This window comes from Homarus americanus, unplaced genomic scaffold (genome assembly GCF_018991925.1).
Source record: "Homarus americanus isolate GMGI-L3 unplaced genomic scaffold, GMGI_Hamer_2.0 scaffold32929, whole genome shotgun sequence".
NCBI lineage: Eukaryota > Metazoa > Arthropoda > Malacostraca > Decapoda > Nephropidae > Homarus > Homarus americanus.
Window position 1 is genome coordinate 19,154,184 of NW_024737097.1, and position 22,739 is coordinate 19,176,922.

Sequence of the window (22,739 nt, forward strand, 5' to 3'; positions counted from 1 at the left end):
TGTTTGCTTAGAAAATGAACACCTCAAAATTGCATGTTTTGACAACTTGTTTTCTGCCGTACCAATCATATGACCTGACAAAGAAAAAATTGCCTTGTCAAAAGTATACATCCACCCACTGGTGTTGTTGTATGTCTTAATGATCTTGTTCACGTTAAACGCGTCCCCCTTGAAGCCGACACTGCCGACGTACACGCCTTCACAATCACGCTAAAAGGCATGTCTCTCAATATTGTCAGTGCCTATGTGCCTCCCTCCACCTCAACTGTACCTGTCCTACACCTCCATCCCCACCCTCCTTGTGGGGGACCTCAATGCCCGACACGTCAGTCTCTGCTCCCAGGTGCCCAACTCAAACTCCCGGGGTAACTCCTGACTGTCTTACCTGCAAACCACTGGTGACCCTGTTACCAACACCGCTTCCCTCCCTGACCAGATCTCTCCTCCCAGAGACAGGCCTGGCACTTGTCATTAATAGGAACCTGCCACGCTTTGCCATAAACAGATAAAACCTAAATGACGTGTGTACCCGTGACCTATCTTAACGGTGGACTAGTTTTGTATTCTTAGGGTCACAGGTGTCCCATGTACACACACTTTTGGTTACTCACATCGTTCCATTTTTATAATCCAGATACCGTCTTCCTAAAACCTCCTATTAGATTGTGGTTCGTATTAAAATACATTGACTCTTATTCAGATGATTATCACATTCCTTCCGTGGCTTGGTCGTCCACCTCAGTCGTGTTGTGCTCCTTCAAGTGGATGATAAGTGTGGAGTATCCCAAGGTCAGTCCTCATGTTGCTAGGCTGCCTCATCTTGTACTGTGCTAGTAGTGTTGAGGGAGGGTGAATTGAATTGAATTGAAACCGTTTATTTAACCAGAAAATCACAGATACAGAGTGGATAATAATAGCAATATTAACATGGGTGAGCCAATTGAGAACCTGAGCTCTTTTAGGCACCTGATATATACTATACATTTATCTTGAAGTATTATGTAACATTTAGTATCTTCTGGAATAGTACAATTATACGGTCGTAATAAGTTCATCTCCTAATGTTACCATGGTTATCACTTCAATATTTATTTTATTTATTTTTTTAGTTTATTTTTTATTTATATATACATAAATTAAAGTGGAATTGAAAAACATAGTACAATGGGGGAGCAGTACAACATGGGTTGTACAGTAATAACGTTGAACAAGAGGGCAGAGATGTCAGGATTATGCCTAGTTGGCAATTATGTTTATTGCAATGGTAATTACTTTTCTATTTACATGATAATTTCCGATAAAACGATTTTGATGGTACAATAAAAGCAGGTACTGTAAATATAGTAGGTGTTACAAGAAATATTAATACTTAGACAATATATATTTTTTAAGATGATTTAAAGGAAGGGAGCGAGCGTAGTCTTTGCTCGGATGGGAGGGGGAAAGTTGTTCCGCACCTTCACAGCATGATATTTTTTGGAGGTCTGGGACTGAGAGGGGCACATGGGGGTCTCAGTAGCTCTGGGTGCCTGTTGTATCTCTGATCATTCCGGAACTGGAAATAATTATTGTCAAGCAAGTGATTGATAGATTTGTAAACAAAGAGGCACAGCAGTAGGCGTTACTATCTTCGAATTTTAAAATTTTCACTATAGCAAATTTTTTTCGTTTGTGATCTGTTTTTTTTTTTTTTTTGTTCAAGTAGGTCATCGTCCGTACAACTCTCTTTTGTGCAGTTACCAGAGTTTGTTTTTGAAGAGCCAGAGGCCCCCCATAGTGTGTGACAGTGTATCAGGTGTTGGTAAACAAGATCATGATAGATTTCTTTCATTGCTGTGCGAGTGAGTGACTGTCGAGTGTGATACATGATACCGCACTGTTTATTGACTTTACTGTGAATGGCTTGTATGTGGTTTCTCCAGTTATGTTTGTCATTAACATTAACTCCGAGGAATTTAGTATTTTGTTAGCGTTTGAGGACTGTATTACCAAGGTACAGGGGGTCCAGGTCTGGGGTAAGTTTTTCCTTCTGTGAAAGATCGTGTAGTGGGTTTTCTCAAGGTTTAAGGTCAGTTTATTACGTATTACCCAGCTCCTGACTCTAGTTAATTCAGTGTTCATAGTTCTCATCAAGGAATGGAGGTCTGAGTTGCTGGCATAGAGATTACTATCATCTGCAAATAAGTTGTATTTTATGTGTGAGCTGGCGTGGTCTATGTCGTTTATGTACAACAAAAACAGTACTGGACCGAGAATGGAACCTTGGGGGACTCCATACAAGATTGGCGAGGAGTCAGATTGGTGATTATTATAGCAGACATACTGCATCCTGTTGGACAGATATGAGGTGAACCAATTGTGGGACAGGCCCCTAACGCTGTAATGTTCAAGTTTTGAGAGGAGGATGGTATGGTCGACAGTATCCAAGAATATACCGACTGTGACTGTCATCAAAGGAATTTAAGATGTCATTAGTAAAGGATAGCAGAGCACTCTCAGTCGACCTTCTAGCTCTAAATCCAAACTGGGAGTCTGTAAAGATGTTATTGGCATTGCAGAAGGAATTTAGTCTATTATATGCTAGCTTTTTCAGTATCTTACTCAAGGCTGGGAGGACTGATACGGGGCGGTAATTCTTGAAGAGACCTTTGTCCCCAGATTTTTTACATGCTGGGTGAACCTTAGCAATTTTCAGTTTATCAGGAAAGACACCACTAGTGAAGGAGGAGTTACAAATGTGTAGGAGAACAGGTAGTAATAAGTGGGCTACTTTCTTAATGATGCTCATTGGTATATTGTCTTCGCCTGCTGCTGCATCTTTGGACATTTTTATGATGGCCAGTAATTCATTTGCTGTGACATGGGATAAGAACAACTCATTTTGCTGTTTTGTTCTTGGTAGTGGGTGAGGGCTCTTTCAAATTCTATGGTAGATCACGGATGCCTTCAGAAGATTTTTAAGCAACATTAATAAAAAAATAGCTCATTAGCGTGGTTGGCAATGGGGAGGTCTTGCCACAACCGAATCATTTATCATAAAAGCTGAGTGGGGGGGGGCTAAGGCCGAGTGTTCCTGTTCTGAATAGAATTCTGACATTCCAGGTTTCTTACTGCCGCCTGATGCTGACTGAGCTTATTTGTATAATAGCATGTCTGGCATTTCTAATTGTTTGTAAGCATTTTTTCTGGTACCGGTAAGCATCACCGAGAGTTATGGGTCTTTTTTGCAATTTCTTTGGGAGTTTGTTTTCTTTTTATCATTATCTTAACTTCGCTTGTGATTAGGTTTGGAAATGACAGTTTTCACCTCGACTTAGTCTTGAGTGGGAAGTACTTATCAAAGTGTATTGATGCAAGAGAAGTTGCAGCTGTTCACGTTAGGTTGTTTGGAAGACAGACAAGATCCCAGTTAGCATGCATTAGGCAGCGGTGTTGTGGGAGGTGAGGCAGCGGTGTTGGGGAGGGTGGAGGCAGTGGTGTTGGGGGAGGGTGAGGCAGTGGTGTTGGGGGAGGGTGAGGCAGCGGTGGGGGGAGGGTGAGGCAGTGGTGTTGGGGGGAGGCAGGAGGCAGCGGTGTTGGGGGAGGTGAGGCAGCGGTGTTGGGGGAGGGTGAGGCAGTGGTGTTGGGTGAGGCAGGGTGTTGAGGGAGGGTGAGGCAGTGGTGTTGAGGGAGGGTGAGGCAGTGGTGTTGGGGGAGGGTGAGAGTTGCCTTCTTTCTCTTGCTTGAGGGTGAAGCTGAGAGGCAGGATGTTGGGTAGATCGGTGTTATAGGTCATGTGTACCGAAGTATATATGCGTGCGTAGATGATTCACATGTGCGGCTGTTGACAACTTGACATACATACAGTACATACTGTACATGCAACATATACACAAGATAATTTCAGTGGCAGTCGTGATTCAGGGATTGCTGAATTTCCTTAATTATTGGTTCAAATGTTATCATAATCTTATTGAACGTAATCAAATTAACCCAAGGTGATATTGCAACGTGTGTACATGTGTGTGGTGGGCGCTCTTTGTGTTTGACCTGTATGGTGAATTCAGGCTGGATTAGTTTAGGTTTTCTTCCTGCATGTGCTTACCTAAGGGTGCGGCCACACTAACGTGATATGTGATAGATAAGAAATTGAAGTGTCAATACTTTATTGACAATAAAACTATCACATCAATCGGACAGAGTAGTATACTACTCCCCACCTCACCTTTGCCATCCCCTTCTGGGGTTTACAAAAAGTTAAATGTTATAACAATACAAGTATTATTTTTGCATTAATGAAATAGTTCATTTTGGCATGAACACTGTACTACATTAAAGTAACAGATAATGTAATATTACACAAAGATAAATGTCATCTCCTTGGAGCAAAATTTTTATACATTGCAAGAATTACTTTAATTTTTCCATTATTAATCATCGAACAAACTGTTCCTGTATGGTTGGATTTTTTCACATCTTAATACATAATGTTGTAGTGTATGTGCATGCCTAAGATGACACAGTTGACAAGGTTGACCCGCCTCCAGTAATATTTGTATCCCAATCTTAGTCTCGTTAAAACAGCATCAACAGATGGTAAGTTAGTCCCATAAGTTACTGATGTTTTGTAAAACATACGAATAGTGCTGAAGAGATTGATAAGAAGAAACGAAGCACTGGGTTCCGACTGATAAGTGCACTTTCGGAACCCTATGCATTGTGCTTTCTTGTCGTTTATATGTTTAAGGCAATATGGACGCCAAGATCTTGCTGGTTTTCTGCTTACTTGAAATGTTTTGAATATAAAATAGTGTCTTTATACAACAAACTTAGTAATACAACTAGTTTAGGGAATTTGTAAGTAACCGAAAGCTTTTTCAAGTATTGACTAATTTGTGAGTTTTGTGCTAAGTGTCGGTATATACTATTCTTAATTTTGTCTATTTGACCTCTGTTTCTTGTTGTTGAACTTGTCATTACTATCATATGGAGGATAAAACGAGGAAATTGGTGGGTGTGGAGTCCCTTAGCCTCTGGGTGGATTGGTTCAATTTCTGATTAAAACTAATTAATTACAATGTGTTTTCTCTACTCTGCATACACTGTATATAGGGGTACATACCTAATGGTAACATGTACGAACAAGTACTGTAGTAGATAAGTAGGACAGCAGCTATGCTATGTCTCCTATGGATCTGGTTGCTGTTCACAGTTCAGTTCACTTTTTGCTTCAAGTGTGGGAGGGTATGACAGTATCAGTCACTTGCCCTATTTGTATTATTTTGCAGTGATATCTAGTTTAAATCCTATATACAGCATGACGCATAATTAAGGTGCCCCAGGCCTCCCCCACAACACAGAACCCGCATTGCCAGTTTATTTAAACGTAAATTTGACTTAAAACCATTTAAAAAACATGGTTTATTTGGTTAAAACATTATTTTTCACAATGACCAAATAAACCATGTTTTTTTTCCCAACCTTGACGATGATCCTGTACTGTGTACCGGTTTTTCGTTTACTGGGACCACTAATTTTCTTCATTACCATATGACTGCTTGATAGTGTTTGTCGAGTTTTCTGGTTATTAACTCCAGAAGCTGTTGCTGGTTGGGGTTCCGAGGACAGACGGCGAGTGTCTGATGGAAGTAAATAAGTCAGACATTTCTGTACAATGTAAAATGAGGGAATTAATTTGAGATAATTACATAACCCAAAAATTACGAAAGGATTCGGTCGAACTTTTGAATTACTTAAGCAAGAATCAATTTTCTGGATAAAGTTCTAATAATCTCGATCCTCTTATTTTACAATGAATCTTGAGGGAGAGAGAAGGCAGTGAGGGGCGGGAGGAACTTATAGTACATTCTTATTTTACTGTAGCTTTAGCCCCGATAGAAACCTTATGACTATGACAACACTTGGTCAGGTTTGTCACTATTTACACCCACAATTTATGACAGGAAAACATTACCTTGCCTCGTAGTTGCATATGATCTACGTGACCTCCACTGTAAACCTTAATCTGTATGTTCACTATGTTCCTTTTCCGTTCTCTAATGAGAACTTTTGTTGAAACCACCAATGTATGTAATAAGTCATTTATGTCCAATGTATATTTTCAGTCCTCGGGCTGCAGAACTTTTTCAATAAACCGTTAATTATTATTATCATTAGTTACAGGCGAGGAAATACCACCTCCCCTGCTAAGTTGTGTTAACAGGTCATGGTGGCGACTTAACCTCCTTCCCTGACCCGCACTTCACCCCGCAACCAGGGAAATTTTTCTGTTAAGGGCTGGTGCTGGCTGGGTGTGATATCTCATTCCGTGCAGATAAAGTTGACTCCACTTTGAAGGTTGACATTACCGCCTCAGCTGGGTATGTAAGATAGCTTACTGTAGTGCCTCATCCCAATTTTAGTAGAGAAAATAGGCACAACAAAAACGAGAGAAAGATGTTGTATCCTTTTATGTGTACATGGGGATGACGCATGTGTTCGTTTGTGTGTGCGCAAGAGAGTCCACATCCGGGCGTTGTTGTGGGTTACTAGGTATTATCAGTCTGGTGCGCGTACGCTTCCTGCCTCATCTCTCCTCCCACCTCATAACAACACTGCCCACAGCTGTTTTGGTCACACCCTTGGCGACAAAATAGAGTACAGTACCAACCTTGGAGAATTCTTTTCGCACTCCCTTTCTTACAGTGTACGTTACAGGTAGTCTTCCTTGAAATATGTATAATTCAACGATACTGTACAGTAGTGTGTATGTAAAAAAAAAAAAGTTATATGAAAACACGTTAAAAGTCCAGCAGCCAATTCATATTTTTGTAAGGAATCGTTCAAGAAGACATCATGGTCACCTAAAAACCGAAGATGTCCACCATTGATGTTCCTGATATTTTGTGTAGCGCGCGCGTCAGAGACAAATATTTAACCGAATAAACTGACGAATGATTTTAGCGTTGGTGTCCCCATTTAGAACCAGACTTTAATGCTTTGTCATCATTTGAGGAAGGTGTAAGGGAAGTATATGTCGTTATATTATAGGAGAATATGCACCGCTAACTACTGTACTTGGGAGTAGCGTTGCAACTTGGTGTGTACTGTATTTGCATCAGCCGTTGGTCATTAGCTAACATTCTTAAACTTTTTTCATGCCGCCTTTACAAGTTGTGACAATATCTTAATGCATTAGATTTATTTGGGTTGAAACTGAAAAAAAATCCTTTACAAGTTTATTACATATGGTACATTATATAGAGAGCTGTAAAGGCAACATATAATTATGGGATGAATGGGACTGGTTCATTTCACTTGCAATCCTGGCGGCAATAATTAGTGTGATCTGGCCAAGTGCATATCGAAGGTCACTCACTCGTCTTAAGTCAGGCGCGTGTATATTCACTAGTACCGTTAAATACTAACCTAAAACAACTATTCATTTAGCGTACACGTTTTACTTTGTGTTGTTTAGTTGTCCTTTTATATACCAATGTTTCTCACTGACCCACCCTAGTTTATGAACCACTGTACGGCCTAAAATGATTAGCTACTGTCACGACTCGCTAACTCGCATGTTGTTCCAAGTACAGTATTTCCTTAAGTAAAGCATCAGGCACACGACCCTATGAATTGCGTTTTCTCGGTGGTTAAACTAGGCGTCTGCATATGCTGATAACCACAAAGGAAAAAGAAAATACGAAATTCCCAAGCTCGAGAAGTACTGTATCGTATCTGGCGGTAGATGATGATTACGTTATCTATGTGGGTGGTGTGGTTATAATCAGCCATGTGGGAGAAAATTAAACCATTACCAGAGCTCACTGGTGACAGCACTGTAATGTTACTCGTCCGAGGGCTCAGTGCCGGCTTATTTACGTGTGGACATCATGTAGGTCTGATTTTATGTTCCAAATGACATATTAAGCCTCTTCTCATTATCTACGGGACGAGACAAAGCGGGAGATCCGAGCCAAGGAAATTCTGAGTAGATAAACTTACCATATTAAAGAGAGAATGTGGCAAGCCTTGCTCTCATTAAACACCAGGGGTAGTGTGTACTCAACCCTAGTGGACTACAATGACGATAACACACTACAAGAGACAGGAAATAGTTGCAGACATTACAGGAAGACTGGGACCTCTTCACTGGACTCTTATCTCATGCCAAGGTTGGCAGTGACTTGTAAGAATTTTTCCAGTTTGAAAACAAATCATTTCCTGCTTCTTAGTGACAACAGGAAGCTTCACGTCAGTCAGTAAACCCAAATAGTGAACTAAAGGCAAATAATCTCTATGGTGGTTCAGCCTTCGTGAATACTCAAGCTTCCACGAACAGCAAATACATGTTATAAAACAAAGCCCAAGTGCGGGCATGGGCGTGGGGCATTTAGTCAGCTGAAGGGTGATGACATGAGCAATAAAACGAAATAAACTTGACGCAACAACCTGCTAAATGACAAAACGAGATGCGAGATTTTCCACTGCCTTGCGTAAGACGAGCTCAGATGTGCAGTAACCGTAAGATTGTTTTAATTGTTTACACAAAAATGGGAGAGCAGTGAACATAAAAAGCGTGCGTTTGGGTATGACTTTGCTTGGGGGATTGGTATCCCCGCATCCCCTGAGCAACGCTCTTGTGCATTATGCAGAAGACCCGACAGCAGCACCCTTATCCACTACCTCCGAAGATGTCCCCACACACAACGCTTCCGTGACGCCTGCTGGACCACCACTCCACGACCCCCTGACGGAGACACGATGATCCTCCCCATACTGGCCAGATATTGTGTAAATAACATTGATTATGTGTTAAAGGAATATCCTTCCTTCCTTAGGCTTTAGTAAGCCCCCTTTATAATATTTATTCTGTATATACTTGTCACACTTGCCAGATGCTTCTGGTGTCATTGTACAGGGGTACCTAGTGACAGCACTAGGATCCCGCTTCCTCTATCAAGGAATAAACAATTGAAATTGAATTAAAAGCGTGCTCGGAAAGCTACCGGGTAATATCAATAGTAATTTAGAAGCAATTAGAATTTCCTGATATTCTTTCTCAGCTGCTTGATACATTTAAGACTAATGTTTTTGGTTCGTATCCCTAACACCGTGTCTCTGGCCGAACAGATATTATGAAGGCCAATGAATTCTCAATCATAACATTTGAGATAATGTATTTAAGAACATGTTATACCTGTATGTTGATAAGAAATATAATACTGTGATAATATAACATATAGGCTATAACACAACCTCTCGTTTATATCATACTGATTATGTGAGGCAGCTGACGCAGTTTACACAAAGTGGATCGATAGTTTAGTAGGACGTCGACGCTATCGCATAATAACGTATGAGGCTTGAGGAGCCCGCTATTTATACAGGGTGTCTCGAAAATATATATACAACACTACCCTAAAAATTTTCGTGGAGATCGCGTGAATGCTTGTACTGGGTTATAAGAGCAACATTGTCCTCACTTGTGGGAGATCTCGTACATCAACAAGTGAGGACAATGTTGGTGGTGCAAATATTTCGACTTCCACGGAAATCTGTAACGCAGTGTTTGTTTACATTTATTTGACACTATTATACTCCTGACTTTGACGTGACTAGTATGGCATAGCAATCGTCCTTCTGTTAACTTTACCTTGTTGGACCAGCTCTACCATCTTCTCACCAAAACATTATAGGTTACAACACCTTTGGGTGGATGTATCATACCAGAACGCTACATTTGTTCCATATTGTTTGTCCGGACTATTAAAGCTATTAATCTCTGTCGGTTATTTCCCGTCTCCTATCAGTCGTTCTGCGTGGGAAACCTTTTAACTCCCATCAGATCCCTAGCGAGAACAAGGAAGAACCGAACTGGTACGTGTACAGTGACGCCTTTCTTTGAGGGAAAACAAATAGAACGAACGAATACTTGTGAAACGAACGGAGACTATAGGGGTGGGGATGGTAAGACACATTCCCCTGAGCGGAGTTGTCTTGGTACAGGCATATCACCCATATTTATACACCATTTGTTCAAAGTTTTATGAAAGCTTTCTGAAAACCGACAGGCCGAATTGATTTGACAAACTTTGATTACAGATAGACCCGCATATTATAGCAGTGTGACAGCAGTAAATGTATGAACATGTTAGGTGTCTCACTTCACAAGGGTATTATTTTCGTGGACATATGTAGGGACCAGACATTTTCGTGTCTTTTGTTTGTAGTTCAGCTTTTGGTCCTTCTGTTTAAGACTTTTAGTAGTAATTTTTGCTTCACCTTGTTCGAAAATTTCACCAATCTTGGAAAGGGATGTTGAGAAAGAACAGTCCTGTATTGAGTACATCATTTCAGGACGGGTTGACTTGCGTATTACTAATAGGAAATTGTATCCTGTTCCTAATACTGGACTTGCAGTAAGTTTTATTGCCTAACTGATGAATGTTTCCTGGGAGTAATAGTTAGTGAGCATTAAGCCTAAATAGATAAGAAGTAAACGAGACGACATTAGGTACACATATGTATATGATCTCTGCGACATCACAGGTGTGTTATATAAAAGCCTTCTTGAAAGAACACCTGTCATCCATTCAGGGACCACCAGGCCATGTATTTACATAGTGTACGAAATGGCTGAAATTAGATGTTAAATTAATTATCACTGATAAATGTGGAGTTTCTTATACTTAATAGGACGGTAATTATTTTTGAATGGAGAGGGGTGTGTAGAGGGCGTTGTCAAGGTAGTACAGGTGTATCAATGGGGGTGGGTGGGTGGGTCATCGTCGTCGAGGTAGTACACACCACACACACACGCCTGCTGCCAAGTGGAAAGCCAGGTGTGATTATAGTTTCTGCAGGTGATGCTTAAGATTGAACTATAACATTTACGATTAGGCTGAAGCGTCATTTATGGTCTCGTGGTGGTGCTCCGTGGTGGTGATCCGTGACTCGGAACATGAAGTCAAAATCCAGAAAACTTTAATGAAAATCCCTAGTTTGTTTGTGACAAATCCCGAAGTCTTTGTTCATGAAGATCAAGGTCACACGCTGAGAGTCCATGAGTCGTTGTGATGCCCTTGTTGAGTCAGGGAAGCGAGTTGGTTGATGATTAATTAACTAAACGTTGCATGAATGTCAACAAATATGTGCCGTGAACAGCTAACCCCCGCAAGTTATATCATTGTGAGGATCTGAGTTACTATACACTGCTGTCTGAGGTTAAAAAAATAAAAGCTTGAAGGGATTTGAATTGTCAAAGCTTAACATTTACAATAACAGATGAGGTAATTTTTCATTGTCTCGTGTTAAGCTTGGCAGCACCCCTAAGAATCAGTCCTATCATCACCAAGCACTATAATGCCAGGAATTGTGGGTAAAACACGTACTGTATAATCATGTAATAAGTTGTTTGAAATATTTTCTCAAAATATATATATATATTAAGAGCTATAATGGTAGGTAATATTAGGCCTACAACTTCTAATAATATAATTTAATGTCGAGTAGATTTACAGGTACAATATATTGGATAAATAAAATTGTAAATTGAGGGATTGATTCAACACTGGTTCGCTAGACAAGGAGCTACGATGAAGTAACTTGTTCTGATTAGACGGATTCACAAGACCGTATAACCTGCTCTGCTGATGGGTGATCTGAGTGGCAGAATCTTAGCTATTAACTATTAATTTATGCAATAATGTAACCTGTATAACTTCTGTTTTTACCACGAATCACTTTTCGTCATAACCTCACCATTTCCCTTTTTAAGTAGTCATAATTATACTGTATGCAGGTATGTCCTTTTTACCGAGTGTTGTAATATTTTTTCCTTAATGCTAATGATTTTCCTCACATACTTGCATGTTTTGACAGGTATTGAAAGTGGTGAAGAAGAGAAAATATACATCAGTAACCGTCAACAATTGAGGACTTGACCACACCATCAAGTGAGCTGTGACAGTGTGCTTCAACAAGAGAAAGTCGAACAATCTGACACGAATGAGTGACTTTAAATATGGACATTTAGTAAACATGTTGTGTAAAGAAATTAATTAAAGAACCTGTGCCCTTTGGAAGTGTACTGGGAGAAAGTTGATATAGCTTCCCAGACTAGACGGACATATATTGTGAATTGGTGACCGTGTTTAATTTTTATGCGTGAAGCTCTATAAGTAAAATGGCTTCCTTAACATCACATGTCGATATTGAAGGTATGACATGCCAGTCATGTGTACAGAACATAGAAGGAGTTGTGAGTGGACTTCCTGGGGTACAGTCCATTAAAGTCGACCTGGCAGCAAAACAGGGAACAGTAGTACACTTCCCCCAAGGATACGGGGGAACAAATAGCTGAAAGGATCGATGATATGGGATTTGAAGCTAAACTTGCTGAGGGAAAAGAAGCACAAGTGAGAATTGACAGAAACCATTTGATTCTGGACAGTTCTATGGAAGGCACTCCAGGGACCTCAGACAGTAATATCAGAGTGGCCAATCTACTGGGAGAACCCATCAATTGTGCCCAGGAGACCAGCTGATTCAGATCTCCGTTAAAGGTGAGGCCATCTTTTTGTTAGTGGGGTTCTGTTGAGAGAGAGAGAGAGAGAGGAAGAGAGAGAGAGAGAGAGACTATGAATGGAAATCTTAAGAAAGAATATATAAATGGAGAGTTTGAGAAGAGAGAAATGTTTGAGTGTTGGAAATTAAGGGCATGCATGAACCACCCCCTGTACCTTTAAGTATGTGCCTAAGGAAGTGTGCGTTTAGGTGCCACTATAAAATTTAAGTGGAGTGAAATATGTACTGCATTTGTGTATCTGCATCAACTTTTAAACTGAAGTATATCTTAGTCCTCATCATCTTCACCGTAGACATTCACGTGATGGTGCTGAGTGTACTGTAGATATTCTTACCATTAAAACACAAAATACCTATATGGGCGAGGGAACGTTTTAAGGTAGTAGGTAGCTACCAAACAGGGAGGTACTACCGCCTGGGTAGATATTGGAAGCATAATGTGTTGTCTAATGGTAGGCCCTGCTGCCATATGGCATCACGAAAATTGTGACCAAGTCCCAGGTTGCTGACCTGACTTTCTGCCTCATTTACACACAATTGCAGGGTCTCTATTGTTTCTCTTGCTTCACAACATACATATAGCCCTCCCAGGCACCGATGTGGGTCAGTGACCTGTGCCCTGGTGGGCTAATCCCCGTAAAAAAAAAGTGTAGGAGCATGCGGGGAGCCAAGATCGGTTGTTGACCTTGAGAAACCTCGTAAGTCTACACACTTACAGTATATAACGCCGTACTGAAGCCGTACCTCGTTTTGGTCCAGTATTGTATGAAATGGCCAAACGCATAAATTATAGGAAAATTATGTCTATAGATATTTTAGATATTTATTAATACCGATTAGTATTAGTAGAATTTCAACTTAACGCCGGTTTGAACCCAGAGGGTCCTCATTAAGTGAACTGCTAAGTGAACAACAGAACATATGATTAACCACTAGAAACCGCCCGACCCCCCAACTCCACTTTTTGAAGGCACATACCTATGTTGTAGAAAATAACATCTTAATTTTATGATGGTACATGCACACAATTAATACTTAAGAGAAATAGAGAAATACAGTGCCAAGTTAATGTCCATTCAAATAATGGACTCAACTCCTCCCCTCTCACATACACTGCTGGCTCTTTCCTCTCAGAGAAATTTTGGGGAAACCACTAAATTTTAATAAATAATACCTCAAACTAAAGTTAGGATAATACATTGACATTGCTGGATTCCTTGTAAGACCAGAATATTTTGAATATAAATGTCATATATTTTGCACAAAAAGATAACATAGTTAATTTGAGAAAATTTTTATCTAAAATTTGTATGTTTACTATATGATGTTTATATTCAAAATGATCACCAAATTATAAGAATTCCAGCAATGTAAATTATATTCTGGCGGGTAATTTGTATGAATTTTATGAGCTAAAACAGGCAGTCAGGCAGGTGGCGGTGGGCAATCTAAAATAGCTGTCTACACTCACACAGATATGGAAAAAATCCGTGTTATGAAAGTCTGGCGAGGCAACACAGATATGATAAAAACGCTGTATGAAACCACGCGTTAGGCGGGGTAATACTGTGCATTAAAAATAATTTAATTGCACCAAATAAACACCTCTAAAAGTGGGGTGTGGCCAACCTAATGTCGTTATAATATATCCATCATCAAAGAAAGTACGGAGGTATTTCAAAACATTATAGACCTTGCAGGAACACGGGCAAATGATCATCAGTCTCTTTAAAAACTACAGCTCTAAATATCATTATTCCCCGCGCGGTTCTCGGAATCCCGTGACGCGGAGCTGTAACAAGCTCTATTGATGGATTTATGGACGTCAATTTGAGTTACCGGGCTCCTCTCCACCTTTGAGATGGTTTGGTAATCAGGCAATCTCTTCCATCAATAACCTTATTTACAACCAAACATCTACATGGCACCAACCACTTCAAACAACCACCTGCGCCACCAACTTTACTGTCTTTGCTAATTCCCATTTACACCACCACCTACCATTTGTACTATCCATCTACCCTACCACCACCTACCATATCCATCTGTTTGTACTACCACCTTTCCGTACCATTAACTATTTACACCACCATTTGCATTACCTTTACGTAAACATCAACCATTGCATCACCTTTACCACCAACCATCTACACCACCAACCTTTAACACCACCAACCTTTAGCACCACCAAACATTAACACCACCAACAACTAACAATTTCCCAACCAAACGTTTGCACCACCAGCACCTTCAACGATCTCTTCCACTAACCATGTTATTACCAAGCTACCAGCCATCTAAACCAATATTTGCACCACCACCACCACCACCAATGTACACTACCAACTATCTGCTTCAACAATTTGCTCCATCGACATTGTAGGCCAACCATAACTAGTACAAATGGCTGATGGTGGTGGTGCAAACGGTTAAGAGGTTGTGTTGGTGGTACAGATATCATTAATTGATATTCAGTCAATTTGACCAAGGCCAGCTGACAAAGCCATGAAAGACATGTTTCCAGTACTGTATAGTCGTAATAGGCAGCATCTGATGTTCTTAGGGCCAGGCGGTCACCCATCCAAGTACTGTACTGAAATAGCCAGACCCAACTTTGCATAACTTTGCTGATCGGACAAGAAGCGGTGTGGTCGATGGAATTTCTGGTGCAATTGTTTGATGGGGGCAAATGTCTATTGTTGTTGGTGGGACGGATGTGGTTGGGGATGGTGAAAATGTTTGGTGGTGAAAAATGGGTGATGGTGTAAAAGATTGGTGTTGGTGAAAATGGGTGGTGTTGGTGGGGCAGATGGTTGATGTGCAATAACTACAGTATTAAAATTGAATCTCTCTCTCTCTCTTCAATATTGTGTATTATAGACTCATTCAAGAAAGGTTTCATAATGATACAGTACGGGTTTATATATAATAAGAGCAATTTTCTTGAATGAGTCTGTAGTACTTGCAAGGAATGAATCTATGAATTACCGGTATCACTCGTATAATACAGTACAGTACAGTGTAGTCTGCATTTATGCGGTCAATTGACACCCGTGGAGGTCCGCGCAAAACGAGAAACGCGTAAACAAAATAACCGAACATATAGGATTAATTGAAATAGAGACTGGGCCGACTCCCAAACTCCACTTTTTCCGACACAATACGTACCTTGTAGTAAAAATAACAACATAATTTTATGGTGGTATTGCTACACACATAATATCTAAATAAAACTAAATCCAAAGGTGTTTAACACTTGCGTTAGTAGAAGCGATGTTTCGGCACACGTGGATGGTGGCTGGTTCCGAGGCAGAGGGCAGATTAGTTGCCCTCCAGTGAATCACTTTCACTAATCGCAGAGGTTTGCAGGGCCTCCCAGACAAACCCCTCAAAGTCCATATCCTCACTGTCACTATCACTGACTTGGCTGGCTGTGGTTGTGGTGGTGGTGGTGGGTTGCGGGCAAAGAAGTCCTTAATACTACGTTGACGACTAGCATTGATGTTGTCGAGATAGATCTGGATATCCGGCTCAATAACTTTCGACAGATGGTTATTAGACACTTCATAGCAATGTTTGTCTGGGTCGTTGACAAGGATGAGCTTAATTTTCTCCCCCAACTCGACGACTTCCTTCACATAACCATGGCTTGGTCCAGGTAATTCAAGGTTTTTCTCGGCTGGTGGGGGTCCAGCGGAAGCCATTGTGAGGGGAATAGCAGGCACAAGAGAGAACTGTATACGTGGACTGAGAACATTGAGACTGGCCCGGCTAGGTCAGCGGCTTCTGGTGGCAGGGTACGTCATGTTACATTAGACCAATCACAGCAAGCAGCGGAGGGAATGCGTGGGTGGTAAGGATGCATGGCCCAATCACAGTCTGATACTTCATATGACGTCAGTGATAACATAAGAGCTACCTAATGCGTGCCCCTCACCACGCCACTTCCCGCGTATGGTCAAGATTGGACCATGTGAATAAAAAATGGCGCGGCGCGTATCAACCTCTCCAGCCGCTCGCCGCAGAAATGATGAAATTTAACGCGTAATTAAAACATTTCATTCTGGCACCCGTAAATCCAGACTATACTGTAATCAGATTTAGGGGGTGGAATAACTGAAAGGCCAGCTGCCTTTGACTTTATTTATTGAACACATCTTAATACCTGTAATAACATTGATACAAGAAATTTCATAAAAACCCATTCCTATGTATAAACAGGGAGATGAATAATTTAACTATATACTGTATGTACCCTATACTGTATATGATTTTATATTAACTTGATACTGTAATGTACACTCGCAACAAAAAGTATCGGTGCATACTGTACTGTGAACAATTTGAGACCAGTGACGATAGGTTTTGGGAAAGGTGAGTTGTTCCAGCCGTATGTTGGCAGCCCTGTAATCCTCCTGAGCTACAATGGCCTGGTCAAGTGAAACAAACCGTTATAAATAAGGTCGGGAAGTGATAGACAGTATGAAATATGAGGAGCTCCCTGTTAACAAAATTATTTGTGATACTTGTGATTATTACCACATTAATTTATGCTACCAAATAAACTATTCAACCTGGTCGTTCTGAGGGGTGGTGCAGCGTGGACGGCCGCTCCGAGACCTGTCGTCTGTAGCACCAGTTTCGAGGTATCGCCGAACCCATCGTGCAGCGGTGTTCCTGTGGACACCAACCCGCCGGCTACTATCTCTGACGCCGAACCCTTCGTTATGAAGGGCAATAATAGCTTCTCGTGTTCCCTCTGAGGTTTCCTTGTCGTCTGGCATGTGTACATCTCTACTGCTTCATATTGCCTCTGACTTATACCCACGTTCACCGACACCGAACCCTTGCTCATCATTCAGTCGACACAAAACAACAATCCGAAAAGAGGAAACAAACACACTGATTGTCAGCCATATGGCAACACCTAGTGGAGGGAGGGGGGGTGTTATGAGGATACACTTACCAACCTTCCCGACATATCACAGTGTATACGTGACGTTTCGGAAGTCGTTGATCTCACCCTGCACCGATACATTTTGGTGCGAGTGTACATTGGGCAATATTATACTTAAAGTAATCCCAGTGAAATGCATACAGGACAGAGATGAGCTTTGAGGTGAAGTGATTATTTATCTCCCTGCTCACTGTTTATTTTGATTCATTAAAAGAGTCATAAAATAATACTTTTAAGTGCAATTTGTGATTGTGTCATATTATAAAACACACCTGTGAATTATTCTTTATGGTAGTTTTCACATACTTCTTAACTTTGTTGATCCATAGGCATGACATGTAATTCTTGTGTGAAGAATATTGAGGGTCACATCGGAAAGCTGGAAGGTGTACGTTCCATAAAAGTTTCTTTGGAGGAGGAAGTTGCCACGCTTATCATAGACCCCACCTTCATATCTCCAGAAACTGCAAGGTAAAAATTTTGATCATGGGTTGCAAAATGAGTTTGTTATTACAGTATTATGACTGAGTTAGGTATGTTTTACTCCAGGAGTGAGATATTGTAGATGAAATAACTCCTCTTATTGTGTTGCATTCAATTAAGGAATACAGTACGTACATGTACAGGGGAATTTTTGAAAAATATATCGTGGATTATATTATTTTTTAATTGAACGTAATGTTTTGAACCATAAATACATAATTTTTCTTGTTCGTCAATATAACTACTGTATTGTTATTACTGTATTGCAGATTGGCCATAGATGACATGGGGTTTGAAGCTTCACTTATTGAGAGTGATATAGCACTTGTGACATTGGGCATTGAAGGCATGACATGCATGTCATGTGTGCAAAGTGAACATAGAATCAACAGTTGGAGCAAAACCTGGTGTATTATCAGTAAAGGTACAGTACATACTGTACATGGCTGCTGCAGAATGTAATATTTAAGGGTGTTGATGGAGGAGGTAATGTTAGTAATATTTTGGGGGGTACTGGAATGTAAATAAGGAGAGATAAATGGCCATGTAAATGGAAACTATCCAAGTATTAAACTACTGGAGTGCAGGTGTAGTCTTGTTGTTAGTCCAGCCTCTTTATACGGAAAAAACACAAACTAAACTCTGGCTTGATAATTTGTGCCAGATTTTTTAAAATATCCACCAAATCCAGTTAATAAAATTCTCTATCCAGTGCATCCTTAATTCATATCATAACCAAGGGTCATTGGTGGGTGGGGGGGATAACAGTGTAGCTACCTGGGGATGCTGTGGTTAACATTCATTCTGTTGATAAGAACAGTATCTGCTAACATTGCGTATCAAGAGATGTGACTGACCGCCCAAGCGGCTAAAGAGCCAGTCGGTAGCGAAGAGGATGAGAGAGAGAGTAAATATGAGACTGTCTTGTGATATTGATTTCGAATATGGTTAAAAAAAAAAAAAAAAAACGATGTAAGAGGCTTATTTCTAATCTCAAGAGTGCAGTTGACACAGGTGGTGAAAGACAGCTGAACTTTTTGAGACCTGTTGTTATTGTATTGTGGTTATCAATGGTTGTAATTATATAAACATTGAGTATACAAATAATTTTTCTATCACACAGGTGAATTTAGAGGAGAAAAAGGGAACCATATCATACAATCCCAGAACAACAAATCCTCAGCAGTTACAGGAACACATAGAAGATATGGGCTTTGAGGCAACATCTCAGGACATGTCATGTCTGAATGTTCAAAACAGGCAGATGTGTGTGTTATATCTATACAGGGAATGACGTGTAACTCCTGTGTACGAAATATTGAAGGCACTATAGGAGGAAAGACTGGTATTAAAAGTGTAAAGGTAAGATTTTTGTATTGTATGTTTGCCTCGCTTGCCATTTTGAATATTTTAGATCTTCTATATTTGATGATTAATAATTATAACCAGATTCACTACACAGGATTTGACGTGCAATCTTATATTCCACATTCTCGACAGGTTAATTTAGAAAAAGCAGAAGGAACATTTAACTTCAACCCTGATGTTGTGAGTGCCGATCTGATAGCAGGAATGATTGATGATATGGGTTTTGAGGCCTCGGTAAAGACTGCAAACTCCATGAACAAACAGCCCATACTTAATGGTAATGGTAAGTTGAGCTGCTACTCACTTAGTCTACAAACAAAAGTCTTCCAATTAACAGTGTACAGAGTATTTCCTGATGACCACTGTCACCATTTTTATTACTAGCAATTTTCCACTTGTGTGTGGATTAGCTGTGTTTATTTGATAACAGCTCTCCAAGCTACCCAGTTTGTTGGTCTCTTCCATCAGGTTATTATATCTGAGGTCATTTTTTACAACCTATCTGTGTCATTCTTGGCTCTTCTCCCCTCCTCATTAAAGCTCGTGCATATCTTGATCAATCTGGTTTCCTCCTTTCTCACCACATGCCCGAACCACCTAGGCCTATCTCTGCACTAAACTTCACTATCTTTTAACATCACTTTATTCTCATGCCAGCAGCATTCATCTTTTCTCTCACACAAAGAGAGTTCCTTGCACTGTCAATAAAAGTAACAGTGCCATAAACTATTTCCAGTTTCCCAGCCTTAAACCCAAGTTGCATTTTATTAATGTCTACTCTCATTTATCAATTTCTCAATTATGAAATGTTTCATAGCTTTTCATTCTTGTTTGTGTATGTGTATTTAACAGTGAAATCATCAAGCATATCTCGAGAGGAAAGTGTCAGCAGTTCGTGGCAGGAAAATGTTGCCTTTGAAGGAGATGAAACGGACTTGGAAAAGTGTTTTCTCCGAATCACTGGCATGACTTGTGCCTCCTGTGTGGCAGCTATTGAGAAGCATGCCAAGAAGGTACAAGGTATGATCTTCAAATTATGTCTTCATTTGTTGCTGTATATATATTTATTATACTGTAGTCGAGGTACCCAGCTTTACCAGGATTGAAGGATAGGAAATACCATAGTACATGACCATCCCCAATGCCAGCTGCACCTTCCTCCCAAATTTCAGCTCGATACTTTATCTTCAAAACTGTGGTAGAGTGTAGTACTGGCCATGCTGCTTCCTTGTGTATGAAGGCTTAGTTTACAGTGTGCTGTATCCACACTGTCTTTATTTGGCAGTCATCCTGTGGGACCCACTTTTGTAGCCATAAAACTCTGCTGCCCTCCCTGAAATTTAATTTTAAAGATAGTGTATAGTGTATTATTGGGATAGTGAGTGGGAGGACTTGGCTTCAGAGTGATGAATGCTGGTTAGATAGACTCCACTCCAGGGGGCCTGCTGCCTTTTGGGGTAAGCTTCACACCTGATTTCATCTAGTTTAGAGTTGATGGGCGAGACAGGTGGGCTAGTCAATGAACTGTGTAAAATAGATTAAACAATGAGTTGCCATATGAAGGCTTAGTTAACTCCCTTGACAACCCAAACAAGGCAGGCACTAACAACAGAGCTGCCTGGTAACAGGCAGTATCAAGGGGGGGTTCCCTAGTTACAGACTGGTTTTGTTCCCGAGGACATTCTTAAGTTGGATTTGTACGGAAGTCGGAACATATGCTGTATGCATACTGCACTTGCAGAACAATGTTTAAAATCCCACTATATCATAGCCTAAGTCCTTGTATACATCGAAAATCACTTAATTTAAGAGAAAAGAAGAAATAGAATGACAAAATACAGTAAATGAAATTAAAAAAAAATAATGTCCTCGGGTAAATAAAATACTGTAAATTTAAATTTTAACCCTGTTTATATCAGTGGGCGTTCGTAAGTCGGGGTCCCCTTGTACTTGAAAACCGAACTTCAGAATGAATCCTTTATTTATTAGCAAGACCAACATGAAACCATGGATAGGTATGGAGTATTTAGCAAAATTATTCATGAAGCAAATGATTGTAAATTGTAATGTGTATTTAAAGTCATTATCCAGCAGAATTTTTAAGTTGTTGAGTAGTCTTATTGCAACAGCTAAAATTAAAAATGCATTTTCAGGAGTCCACAGTATTCTTGTAGCACTTATGGCAGCTAAGGCAGAAGTACGCTATGATGCAACCCTTGTGATGCCACAGCAAATAGCATCCAGCATCACTGACCTGGGATTTCCTACCACTGTGCTGGAAGAGGCAGGGTCAGGCCAAGGGGAAGTGGATGTGGAGGTATACAGTATGGAGTGCTCCCTGTATATTGATATTTGTTTTCTTTGGTTTTTCTCTATGCCTTCTACACTAGGAGGAAGGTTATGGTACCTCCTTCACACACCACAAATACTGCATATTCCTCCAGATACCTTGGCTGTTATCTTGTTTGTGTACATCATTGTTTAATCCAACACAGTCAATTCTAACTGTGCCTGGATCTATTGCTCTGGTAGAGTGTATATTTATTTATGAGGAGATAATAATGAGGCCCCATAGATGAGTAAATGTATCGAGAACATTGATGTTTAACTTTAAACATTAAGCCCCAGGTTAGGATGCTGCTGGCAGTACCCCCTCCCCCCTGTGGGGTTAAATCTAGAAAAAAAAAAGCTTTTCCAAAAATTATTAAAAAAAAAAATGGCGGGAAAATGGGCGGACGTTCTGGAACGTCACCCGGGGCGCGCTAGTCCGATTTTCTGGAACGTCACCCAGGGCCTAAGGGTTAATGAACACACACCATTATATTTTCCATTGTCTCGCTTGCTTCTTCATCTTTGTTGTTTTTATTTACTTTTCATCATACAGTATATACATGTACTTCTTAAGTACAGTAGGCTACAAAATTGAAGAATATTCATGAGAAATAGTTGACACAGTTTACATTGGGTTGTAAATATTAGTACTGTAATATTGTTGAACAGTTGTTTAATTATTTGTTTCATATCCCTAGATATTGGGTATGACTTGTTCATCTTGTGTTTATGCCATTGAGTCAAATGTCAGAAAGTTGAAAGGTGTGAAGTCAGCAGTGGTGGCCCTAGCAACTGAACGTGGCAAGTTTCATTTTGACCCAGCTGTCACAGGCCCTCGGGATATAATTGATTGCATTCATGTAAGTACTCCTATATTTCTGCAAAAAATTTGTGCACATGTGTGTGTATATAATGGACTTTAAGGATGATTTTGAGGTAGATAAATGTACTTTATAATAAACCCTGCATATTAATGAAATATATTTATTTGCACTTGTTAATATGTGAATGTTTTAATGTCGGTGGAAAAATA

At 40.2% G+C, this 22,739-nt stretch overlaps 1 protein-coding gene across 8 annotated transcripts in view; it reads left to right on the forward strand.

The window, feature by feature from the left end:
* Positions 1–22,739, forward strand: part of LOC121873275 (copper-transporting ATPase 1-like) — a 76,552-nt gene that overhangs the window by 16,779 nt on the left and 37,034 nt on the right. For 5 of the 8 annotated variants that reach the window (XM_042376721.1, XM_042376723.1, XM_042376716.1 and 2 more), the window contains exons 1-8: positions 11,848–12,545; positions 17,854–17,995; positions 18,277–18,431; positions 19,131–19,369; positions 19,508–19,658; positions 20,228–20,395; positions 21,529–21,692; positions 22,405–22,566. In XM_042376721.1, the coding sequence (XP_042232655.1) occupies positions 19,247–19,369; positions 19,508–19,658; positions 20,228–20,395; positions 21,529–21,692; positions 22,405–22,566 (768 nt within the window). In that variant the 5' untranslated portion in view covers positions 11,848–12,545; positions 17,854–17,995; positions 18,277–18,431; positions 19,131–19,246. Of the gene's footprint in view, positions 1–11,847; positions 12,546–17,853; positions 17,996–18,276; positions 18,432–19,130; positions 19,370–19,507; positions 19,659–20,227; positions 20,396–21,528; positions 21,693–22,404; positions 22,567–22,739 lie in introns of those variants that run through there. The other 3 variants (XM_042376719.1, XM_042376718.1, XM_042376720.1) reach the window with 2 other exon arrangements.